Source organism: Lontra canadensis, unplaced genomic scaffold (genome assembly GCF_010015895.1).
Source record: "Lontra canadensis isolate GAN:19392208 unplaced genomic scaffold, GSC_riverotter_1.0 scaffold4, whole genome shotgun sequence".
In the NCBI taxonomy this organism is placed as follows: Eukaryota; Metazoa; Chordata; class Mammalia; order Carnivora; family Mustelidae; genus Lontra; species Lontra canadensis.
The window spans coordinates 13,855,403-13,867,795 of NW_022630998.1; the positions used below are offsets into that span (position 1 = coordinate 13,855,403).

Genomic DNA, 12,393 nt, shown 5'->3' on the forward strand with positions numbered 1-12,393 from the left:
AAAAAATTTTTTTCTGATCAAGACAACAACCAGAAAAAAAGCCAAATTACATGGGCAGATCTTCCTCTAAGACCTCATCTTTCTATCAGTAGGCAATTATGTTAGTAAACAACACTACAGGTGTGGTTGCCCTGACCTCCTAGCTCATACTCTCTGTTACAGTGGAAAGGCCACATCTTTTTATGACTGTCACCTGCTGCTTCCAGTAGTGATTTCCAGACCTAACTTTCTTAAAGGGCTAAATCATCTTTTTCTCCATGGGTATTTTAAACATTGGCTACTGAAAATATGACTATACTTTCACACAGTTGTTTCTTGCATAAAGGATTACTCAGGTAACCCTGGAAGCAAGTCAAAGGTCAATAGGTATGATACCATTTATCCGTTTGGGGCACTTCCCTTGTATTCTTAATTTCTTGTGTGTTTTTATCATGAAAAGGTGATGAGTATTTTCAAATGCTTTTTCTGCATCTACTAAAATGATCAGGTAAATTTTGCCTTTTGTTAATCTGGTATATTTCATTAAATGATCTTCAAATGTTAAACTAAATTTGTATTCTTAGAATAAATTCCACTTGATCGTGGACTATAGTTCTTTTCATATGTTGTTGGGTTTGACTTGCTAATATTTTGAGGTGATTTTTGTTTGTTTGTTTTGTTTTGTTTTTTACAGTCCTTGACATCTTTTTGAAAGATATTTTGATGGATAAAGAATTTTTGGTTGGAGACTTTTCTTTTATATTTTAAAGATAGAGTCTGGACTGCATAGTTTCTGATGTTATAATTTATTATTATTTATTTAATTTTTAACAGTTTCATTACTTATATATTTATTTTAGCATAATTTACTTTTAAAATTTGTTTCTCTATAAACTACTCTTTTCTGTGACTACCTTCAAACTGCTCTAGTTAGGCTTGATTTTTAGCAACTTGACTGTGATATGTGTAAGTATATTTTTCATTGTATTTATCTTGCTTGGGATTTTCTGAGATTAACGCTTATATGGTTCTACATCTTTCACTAGTGTTATAAAATTTGTGACCATTGTATCCTCAAATAATTTTTCTACCTCATTGTCTGTCTGTCTGTCTCTCTCTTTCTCTCACTCTCTGGTACCTCAATTATACATGTGTTAGACCACTTACAACTTATTTTCAGATACTGTATAAGAATGTGTATTTCAGACTAATGTATTTACACCTGGAAGTGATGATTCTTCTATCTGACTGTCAGTGTAGGTTTGTCAGTGTTGACAGGGGCGGAGACGGATTGGGCTTTTGTTTTTGCTCTATTTATCTTTAGCGTATCACAGGCTTCAAATTCTTCTGATGGGGATTGAAACTTCCTTACTTGGTCTGGAACTTGGAGTGCTTGAGAGTGTTTTGTTAGTGTTACTAACACTAACCTACTCTCAGCCTTCAGTGGGTCTAATATGCCTGCACCACAGAGGGGACCTCCCTCTGCTCCCTTACCCACCTATATTGGTATAGTGCCCCTGATTTGTATTCATGCAAATCTCATAATGGAAGCAGGGGATAGGTTCCCCTGGACCAGCCACAATCTTTGTCCTGAGTGTCTGAGTCTCAAGGGTTGGACTTTGCTTGTTTTGGTGCCAGGTCTCGGGAAGGTATAATGTTCTTGCTCCTCCCTCTTTGTCAGATGATTTGTATTTCTACCCTTCCTTCTCGTGGGTGAAACAGGATGTTTTCCTGCCTCTCTTTGGGTGAAACAGGATGTTTTCCTGCCTCTCTTTCAAGGACAAATAGCTTTTCCTCTGTTCCTCTTGCTTTGCAAGTGACTAGAGGACAGGAGAGTTTCCTGCCTCAATCCCAGAGACAGAACTGCTTTGGCTTTGCTTGATAAAAGGCTCAGGAACATGAAACTTCAGAGCAGGAAGGTAAGCAATATTCCCTGGTTCTTCCTCAGTATCAGCCTACTCCCCGCCCCCCCCCCCCATCAAATGCATTCCTCACTAAGGAGGGCTCCCTTGCTCTGTCAGATGGCAGAGATCTGATTTATGGGTGTGGATTCCCCTTGTTTTTGAGGTTCCTGGGGTTTCTAAACCATTATGCTACCCCTCACTTGTTCTTTAAGAATTAAGAATTCAAATGTTTTCTTTTTATCATCTTTTGTGGTTGCTTACCTCCTCCTTCTGTGTTCTACCAAAGGCGAGCTCATGTATCTCATCCTTCTTCCTAGGAGTTTGCTTCCCTCTGGAAGCAATCCCCTGGTTGCTTTGCAAATGTAGCTCTCCAATGGGCTTAAAAGTGATAATTTTTTATGTTATCCAGGGTTTTTTTTTTCTTTTGGTTATTATTGTCATTAGAGTCAGGTGACATTCTGTTTGGCTCTGTATTCTGAAAGAAGCAAAAAGTCTTAGAATAATCTCTTTTGAACAGAGCCATCTTTTCCCCTCTGCCCTCATGCAGTGCCCAGTTGGGTACCAAAGCACAAGGATGAGTCCCCCTGCTTTCCTCCTTCCTAGGCATCCTATTTCCCTTATGCTTATTAATGTCATGAAGCAATGTGAGGGGATATCCTAGTTGAGAATGATGAATATGGAAAAACCAGGGCATTTTTTCTACTTATGTAGTGATTGTTTCTTTGACAAACTAGGTCTTGTACTAAAGGCAAAATAACATTTCTACCCACTGATCGATATATTGTAAGGCAAGCTGAGGATTCAGGTTGGAAGTAGTGTCTGTGGTACCCTTTTCCACAGCTCTTCTCAGTGATTTTTCTCCTAGCACTTGCCAGCTGCACAATATTTTGTTGAAGACTTGGATTGTTTTTAGTAACACGATGTCTAATCCATTGGAAGGAAGATCCTTTCATTTCTCCTGTTAAGTCAACCGGCCTGTATATATGGCCTGAATAACTTACATATCTGTCTGAGAAAAGAAAGCTGATAAGAAGGTGAATTTTGAACCATAAAAATATACAAGTTTCTTAATCTACTACTGTTCTCCTATATTCTTTTTTTTTCAGTAAACTTTTTATACCTGAGAAAGTAAAACATACCCTGGGTCCCATCCCCCTCTTTAGGGAGGAAAATAATAATGCTTTCTACTCTTGATTAAGGATAGTTTCTAGGGCAAAAATGTCTAGGTGTAAAACACTTAAGAGAATTCCTTGGGGGTATTTTATGATCTTTGCTGGTTTCTCTAAATGTGGTACAAGTGTCTTTTTCATGTCTCTCATTTCTCCTGGTCCTTTAACAATTTTCAGGTTGTTTATAGTGAGATCATCCAGTTCAAAAAACATTACAATAATGTTATACCATTAGATAAGTCTGGAGAAATCGGGGGAGAGTTCCAGTATTGACTCACTGCACATTTCTCTTTCCTTGCTTCCTAAGAAAAAGTCTTAAATCTAGCATCTTTTGACTTCCATGAGAATTACTCTGGCACCCCCTGTTTGTGTTATCAATGATCAGAATCTAGTAGTACTAGCTTCCTTCCTTCCCCACCCCCACTCCTCTTCCCCACGTGGAAGCAGAGAAGGAAACAGCCTTGGAAGTTCTCTCTGGGCAACTGTCAGCCTTTCAGGGACGTTTGCTTTCTGCCCAAGGAGAAACGTTCCCCTCTGGAGGCTTGGGCTGCAGGCAGCTCTGGGGGCCACCAGTTCCCAGACGTCCAGACCGGCTGGCCTTTCAGTAGAGCTGGTAGAGCAGGAAACCCCTGGAAGCAACAGGGCACACCTCCTCTGGCCCAGTGCCGCCCTCTGTGAACCAACACCTCAGCCTCCGCAGGCCATCAAGCCGCCATGCCAGACGCCCTAGCGGAAGTGGAGCCGAAGGCTGCCCAGCCTCAGGTTGCTGAAAATCCTTTGGAGACGGAACAGGCAAAGCGCAAGAAAAAACCCAAGCTTTTGAAGATGGTTCCCACTAGCTTGATCAAGTTCCACACTTTCCAAAACAAAGAAAAAAGTCAGGCTGGGGCCACATCCCCCATTACGAAGAAGCCAAAAGAAAATTTGGAGGGTCCCTGCGGCTTGGGCTGTATAGTTATTTCCAGATGTCAGCGTTTCAACACGCTCCATTGCTTCCTGGTTTTCTACTGCCTCCTGATCACGTCTCAAGGTGAGCTTGAGTGGGGGTGGCGGGCATTCTGGGGAGGGCAGCCCCAGGGCGCCTTGGGACAGGCGTGAATGGGGGACCCCCTGTGGTGACCCAGCTTGAAGCAGCTGTAGTCGCTCAGGTTCTCAAGGTCAGTCTGGAATCACAGCAGGTTAATCGGGCCATTACCTTGGGTGTGTACCCCTGTCATGGCTTTACCTCGGAAGGTACGTGAGTGACAGCCTGGCCTCCAAATAGGAAGGGGCTGTAGAGTCATTTAACGTTGTTTGGTCAGGGATCCTGGGAAGTACAGGGTTGAATTAACTGGGGAGATTAAAATAAAATTGAATATGGTGTTTGTGAGCACCAGTTTGTTTTCTGTTTCTCCTTACAATTTTGAGACTGGCTGGCCAAACTGCTTGTTGCCTGGATTTGGTATCCTCACATGTGAACTGAGGAGGTGAAGTGGGACCTCAAACAACCTATACCAGAGAACTCAGACTGGAAAGTGTTTTATCTTTGCCCACACAGTTAAACAAAGCATGTGAATATGAATGCCCTTAGAGGGGGTGTCTGTTCTTTATTTGGCCTCAGCCCTCACCACTCCCTTTATGCTCAAGATTCTTTACTATCCTGTTAACACTGATGGCATTGAAGTTTCCTGGACATGATCTCTCTTTTTGCCCTAAAATGTTATTTCTAAATAAGTACAATAAAAAGGCTGTGTGTGATAAGAACCACACGAAAGGGACACATAAATAGCGATAATTTTATCTTGATTTTATTAAAGAAGTTTCTTGGGGAAGAGGTGTTTGAATCATGCCCTGATAAATAGGGTACAGTTGTGATAATGGAATGTAGTTAAGGAGTATTATATAAGAAAATGAATGTATGAATGAGTGAATGTTTGGATAAATAAACACTCAGATACAGGAAAGCCTTGTTCCAGAATGGTGAGTGATGAGTTTAGCTTGGATAATGGTTTCACTTAAGCATCCAAAGGCAATTATATTTGTTTTATTCATTGTGTCTCCTTAAGACCTAATTATAGTGACTAAGACAGAAAAGACACTCATAAGTATGTATTAAATGCATAAATGAATTAAAAAAAAGGAAAAGACAATTTTATGAAGGTCTTTAAGTGACAGACTAGAGATTTTGAGAGGACACTGAAAGTTGTTCACTTCCTCCTAATGTGCTGGGTGACGAGTAAGGTGCTTTACAGGTATTCTCTCACTGATATAATCTCCTTACTAGGTTGATAATGGGGAGCCATTGAAAGTTTTGGCAAAAGTAGTTCGCAGTGAAGTTTTTTAGCTCCACTACTTTTTAATTGACTTCATATAGATCATTAGCTTAGTTTGGGTATAACATTGGGTCTTCGATTTATAAAAATGATTTATCCATGTGTATTTACCAGTTGATCTATTTATTATTTGTTGTTACCTTTTAAACAATTTTATGAAAAGGGTGCAAAGTTGATACAAAGGATTCCTGCGTCCCCTCACACACATTCTCTAGTTGTTTACATTTCACCACATTTGTTCCTTCACCTTTTCTTGAATGTACAGACTTTTTCAGACATGGTGTCTATTATAGCTAAAGACTCCAGTGTGCATTCTCCCAAAATGAGGACACTCTTCCTCCTAACCACTATACACCTTTCTCAGTCAGGGATATCAGTGCCACACTACCATCAAATTTGGAATTGGTGGCCTCACTCAGATATTGCCAACTGCCTCAATACTGTCTCCTTTTCCTTTCTGGTACCAAACCATTCCAGGATCACACAATGGATTTAGTTGTCCTATTTTAGACTTCTTTAATCTGCAGCAGTTCCCCCACTTTCTCTCTGTTTCTTATGTCCCTGCAAGTCTTAGGGTCTTTCATTCTGTATGTTGAATTTCAACCTGGGTATATTTGATGTGTCTTTATGACCAGATTCAGGTCGTGCCTGCCTGATTGGATCCAGGCTACTATGAAATTGATATCAGGCGTAGTCCCAGAAGATATATCCATAAAGGTGGGATTTTAGTGGGTGATGGGTCATCATTTTTGGCATGTAGTGGCATCATAATGAATCAAGCTATCGCTTATGTTTGATTGGGATGAAGTACCATCTGAAGTACAGATCTTAAAAGCCCAAGTGGCTCTACGCTTTACCTGATAGTAGCGATAATGACTATAAGGATTCTGGTGCTGGATGGAATCTTCTGAGTGCCCTTAAGCACTTATGAAGAGAAAATGTCCAATTCAGTTCTCTTAACTCTCAGCTCTCAAGCCCTGTCTGAGAACCCTGGAGCTTCCTTCACAGCCCTAAAAGAAGTTCTCATTTCTTTTAGCCATAGATTTTATATTTTGGGGAATCAAACACAAAATTTAAGTGTATGGGCTGATGAATTGTAATGGCAGTTGAATGCACAGCCAGGTTTGTCCTCTTCTGTTACATATCCAGTAAGAGTTGTTGATTTTTTAGTCTGTTACTTGTTAGGACAGAATGGTGATTACCAGACTTCTTACATGTAGACCTGGAATGGTATATAAGTTTGTGCGACAGCACATTTCATTTTTCTGGATTTTATACCCAGGATTGGAATTGCTCGGTCCTATAGTAACTTTATGATTCACTTTTTAAATATTCTGTAGGCTTATCATATATGTGTTTTATGGGTTTGAGGAAGTTGTCTTCTATTCCTAGTTCATTGAGTATTTTTATTAAAAGTGTTTTGGGTTTTGTTAAATGCTTTGTCTCTCTCTCTCTCTGTGGGTGTGTTTTGCCCATTATTATATTAATGTAATGAATTACATTGATTCACTTTCATATTTTGGTAGAAGTCCCATGGATTTCACATTTAAATTTGGTGAAGCATTCAAAATAATCATAAATAGAAAAAAAAAAACTTATTTGAGGAGTTCTGTCTTATAAGGTATTTGTCAAAAATTCTCTGAATGGAGTATTTTGGCTGAAATATTTCAGTGGAAAACAAAGAGCTTCATACATTATTTAGTAGTGTTTTCCTTGAGCTTGCTAGACATTTATGCACCTGTAGAGAGGTTTTCTATTAAAATGGAGAGTCATTAGAAGTGGAAAGTCATTTGAAGTCATTTATTTTTTTTTTATTTTTTTTTTTAAAGATTTTATTTATTTATTTGATAGAGAGACAGTGAGAGAGAGCATGAGCGAGGAGAAGGTCAGAGAGAAGCAGACTCCCCGCGGAGCTGGGAGCCCGATGCGGGACTCGATCCCGGGACTCCAGGATCATGACCTGAGCCGAAGGCAGTCGTCCAACCAACTGAGCCACCCAGGCGTCCCTTGAAGTCATTTATTAAGTCATTTATTATGTTGGAGGTACCTATGACCTCATTCAGGCTCAGTGATTCAATAGAAGAATGTGGGACTCAGAGAAAGATGTTATATTCATGGTTATGATGTATTATAATAAAAGGATACAGATTAAAATCAGTAAAGAGAAAAGGTACATGGGACAAAATCTAGAAGAAACCAGGTCCAAGCTTCCATGTATCTTTTCCCAGAGGAATTGCATGGACATGCTTAATTTTCCCCCCAACAATGTGTTGTAATACATGCAAACAGTTGCCAGACCAGCTTATGTGAGCCTTGGTGTTTTTGGTTGGGGGGGCGCATAAATTATCTGATCAAACAGATGTTTACCTTAGATGACCTTGTTTAATATAAGCTGTTGAATCAGACTGGTTCTGTGTGGTCCAAGGCCTCAGGCAGAATATTCCAAAGGCTCAGAGTCACTTTCTGGGAGCCAATGAATGGCCAGTCTTGAAGACAGGCATTTTTTGAGCAACCAAGACCTGCTGACTTATCCCTTTACTGCAAAACTATACAAAACAACATGGATGAATTGCAGCTAATTTCAGGGGAACAATCAGGAAAAAAGATCATATTAAAATGTATTCTTCAGAGAAAAATATGAATAACGTCTTATTAGAGGTAAGTATGGCTAAGAAATTAAAGTATGTGGAGTGCATATCAAGAATCATATTCTTTTATTTTTCCAAAGTTACGATATCTAATATAAAGGTGTTTGAAAAGTTTTTTCTTAATTTTTAATTTTTTATTTATATATAATGTATTACTAGTCCCAGGGGTACAGGTCTGTGAATTGCCAGATTTACACACTTCACAGCACTCACCATAGCACCTACCTTCCCCAATGTCCATAACCCAACCACCTTCTCCCTCCCCCCCGCCAGCAACACTCAGTTTTTTTAGTGAGATTAAGAGTCTCTTATTGTTTCTCTCCCTCCCAATCCCATCTTGTTTCATTTTTTCCTTCCCTATCTCCTAAGCCCCCCACTTTGCCACTCAACTTCCTTATATCAGGGAGATCATATGATAATTGTCTTTCTCTGATTGGCTTATTTCACTCAGCATAATATCCTCTAGCTCCATCCACGTCATTGCAAATGTCAAGGAACCATATCTTTTGATGGCTGCATAGTATTCTGTTGTATTTATGTACCACTTTTTCTTTATCCATTCATCTATTGATGGACATCTAGGTTCTTTCCATAGTTTGGCTATTGTGGACATTGCTGCTATAAACATCCGGGTGCACGTGCCCCTTCAGATCACTATGTTTGTATCTTTAGGGTAAATACCCAGTAGTGTGATTGCTGGGTCGTAGGGTAACTCTATTTTCAACTTTTTGAGGAACCTCCATATTGTTTTCCAGAGTGGTTGCACCAGCTTGCATTCCCACGAACAGTGCAGGAGTGTTCCCCTTTCTCTGCATCCTCGCTAGCATCTGTCGTTTCCTGACTTGTTAATTTAGCCATTCTGACTGGTGTGAGGTGGTATCTCATTGTGGTTTTGATTTGTATTTCCCTGATGCCAAGTGATATGGAGCACTTTTTCCTGTCTGTTGGCCATCTGGATGTCTTCTTTGCAGAAATGTCTGTTCATGTCCTCTGCCCATTTCTTGATTGGATTATTTGTTCTTTGGGTGTTTGGTAAGTTCTTTATAGATTTTGGATGCTAGCCCTTTATCTGATATGTCGTTTGCAAATATCTTCTCCCATTCTGTCAGTTGTCTTTTGGTTTTATTAACTGTTTCCTTTGCTGTGCAAAAGCTTTTGATCTTGATGAAGTCCCAATAGTTCATTTTTGCCCTTGCTTCCCTTGCCTTTGGTGATGTTTATAGGAAGCAGTTGCTGTGGCTGAAGTCAAAGAGGTTGCTGCCTGTGTTTTCTCAAGAATTTTGATGGATTCCTTTCTCACATTGAGGTCCTTCATCCATTTTGAGTCTATTTTCGTGTGTGGTATAAGTAAATGGTCCAGTTTCATTCTTCTGCATGTGGCTGTCCAATTTTCCTGACACCATTTGTTGAAGAGACTGTCTTTTTTTCCATTGGACATTCTTTCCTGCTTTGTCAAAGATTAGTTGACCATAGAGTTGAGGGTCTATTTCTGGGCTCTCTATTCTGTTCCACTGATCTATATGTCTGTTTTTGTGCCAGTACCATACTGTCTTGATGATGACAGCTTTGTAATAGAGCTTGAAGTCTAGAATTGTGATGCCACCAACTTTGGCTTTCTTTTTCAACATTCCTCTAGCTATTCAGGGTCTTTTTTGGTTCCATATAAATTTTAGGATTGTTTGTTCCATTTATTTGAAAAAAAAAATGGATGGGATTTTGATAGGGATTGCATTAAACATGTAGATTGCTTTAGGTAGCATAGACATTATCACAATATTTATTCTTCCAATCCAGGAGCATGGAACATTTTTCCATTTCTTTGTGTCCTCCTCAATTTCTTTCATGAGTATTTTATAGTTTTCTGAGTACAGATTCTTTGTCTGTTAGGTTTTATTCCTAGGTGTATTATGGTTCCGGGTGCAATTATAAATGGGATTGACTCCTTAATTTCTCTTTCTTCTGTCTTGTTGTTGGTGTAGAGAAATGCAACTGATTTCTGTGCATTGATTTTATATCCTGACACTTTACTGAATTCCTGTACAAGTTCTAGCAGTTTTGGAGTGGAGTCTTTTGGGTTTTCCACATATAGTATCATATCATCTGCAAAGAGTGAGAGTTTGACTTCTTCTTTGCTGATTTGGATGCCTTTAATTTCTTTTTGTTGTCTGATTGCTGAGGCTAGGACTACTAGTAGTATGTTGAATAGCAGTGGTGATAATGGGCATCCCTACCATGTTCCTGACCTTAGCGGAAAAGCTCTCAGATTTTCTCCATTGAGAATGATATTCGCTGTGGGTTTTTCATAGATGGCTTTGATGATATTGAGGTATGTACCCTCTATCCCTGAACTTTGAAGAGTTTTGATCAAGAAAGGATGCTGTAATTTGTCAAATGCTTTTTCAGCATCTGTTGAGAGTATCCTATGGTTCTTGTTCTTTCTTTTATTAATATATTCTATCACATTGATTGATTTGCAGATGTTGAACCAACCTTGCAGCACTGGAAGGAATCCCACTTGGTCACGGTGAATAATCTTTTTTTTTAAAAAATTAACCTGTAATGTATTATTAGCCCCAGGGGGTGAATAATCCTTTTAATGTACTGTTGGTTCCTATTGGCTAGTATTTTGGTGAGAATTTTCACATCTGTGTTCATCAAGGATATTGGTCTGTAGTTCTCTTTTTTGATGGAGTCTTTGGTTTTGGGATCAAGGTAATGCTGGTCTCATAAAATGAGTTTGGAAATTTTCCTTCCATTTCTATTTTTTGGAACAGTTTCAGGATAATAGGAATTAGTTCTTCTTTAAATGTTTGGTAGAATTCTCCTGGGAAGCCATCTGGCCCTGGGCTTTTGTTTGTTTGGAGATTTTTGATGACTGTTTCAATCTTCTTACTGGTTATGGGTCTGTTCAGGTTTTCTATTTCTTCCTGGTTCAGTTGTGGTAGTTTATATGTCTCTAGGAATGCATCCATTTCTTCCAGATTGTCAAATTTGTTGGCGTAGAGTTGCTCATAGTATGTTCTTATAATTGTTTGTATTTCTTTGGTGTTGGTTGTGATCTCTCCTCTTTCATTCATGATTGTATTTATTTGGGTCCTTTCTCTTTTCTTTTTGATAAGTCTGGCCAGGGGTTTATCAATCTTATTAATTCTTTCAAAGGACCATCTCCTAGTTTCTTTGATTTGTTCTATTGTTTTTTGGTTTCTATTTCATTGATTTCTGCTCTGATCTTTATAATTTCTCTTCTTCTGGGCTTAGGCTTTCTTTGTTATTCTTTCTCCAGCTCCTTTAGGTGTAGGGTTAGGTTGTGTATTTGAGACCTTTCTTGTTTCTTGAGAAAGGCTTGTATCGCTATATATTTTCCTCTCAGGACTGCCTTTGTTGTGTCCCACAGATTTTGAACCATTGTGTTTTCATTAACATTTGTTTCCATAAATTTTTTCAATTCTTCTTTAATTTCCTGGTTGACCCATTCATTCTTTAGTAGGATGCTCTTTAGCCTGCATGTATTTGAGTTCTTTCTAAATTTCCTCTTGTGATTGAGTTCTAGCTTCAGAGCATTTTGTGGTCTGAAAATATTCAGGGAATGATCCCAGTCTTTTGGTACTGGTTGAGACCTGATTTGTGACCCAGAATGTGATCTATTCTGGAGAATGTTCCATGTGCACTAGAGAAGAATGTGTATTCTGTTACTTTGGGATGGAATGTTCTGAATATTTCTGTGATGTCCATCTGGTCCAGTGTGTCATTTAAGGCCTTTATTTCCTTGTTGATCTTTTGCTTGGATGATCCGTCCATTTCAGTGAGGGAGTGTTAAAGTCCCCTACTATTATTGTATTATTGTCAACGTGTTTCTTTGATTTTTTTTCTCATTTTTTTTTTTTTTTGGATACTATTATTTTTTTTTAATTTTTTTTATTTTTTATAAACATATATTTTTTTCCCCAGGGGTACAGGTCTGTGAATCGCCAGGTTTACACACTTCACCGCACTCACCATAGCACATACTCTCCCCAGTGTCCATAATAACCCCACCCCCCCTCTCCCAACCCCCCTCCCCCCAGCAACCCTCAGTTTGTTTTGTGAGATTAAGAGTCACTTATGGTTTATCTCCCTCCCAATCCCATCTTGCTTCATTTACTCTTCTCCTATCCCCTTAACCCCCATGTTGCATCTCCTCTCCCTCATATCAGGGAGATCATATGATAGTTGTCTTTCTCCGATTGACTTATTTCGCTAAGCATGATACCCTCTAGTTCCATCCACGTCGTCGCAAATGGCAAGATTTCATTTCTTTTGATGGCTGCATAGTATTCCATTGTGTATATATACCACATCTTCTTTATCCATTCGTCTGTTGATGGACATCTAGGTTCTTTCC

General features: G+C 39.0%; 1 protein-coding gene across 1 annotated transcript in view; it reads left to right on the top strand.

Moving 5' to 3' along the window:
• The first annotated feature begins 3,521 nt into the window (after positions 1 to 3,521).
• Positions 3,522 to 12,393, top strand: part of SLCO6A1 (solute carrier organic anion transporter family member 6A1) — a 93,539-nt gene continuing 84,667 nt past the window's right edge. Inside the window, exon 1 of the mRNA XM_032845772.1 lies at positions 3,522 to 4,082. Within this exon, the coding sequence (XP_032701663.1) occupies positions 3,767 to 4,082 (316 nt within the window). The 5' untranslated portion in view covers positions 3,522 to 3,766. The remainder of the gene's footprint in view (positions 4,083 to 12,393) is intronic.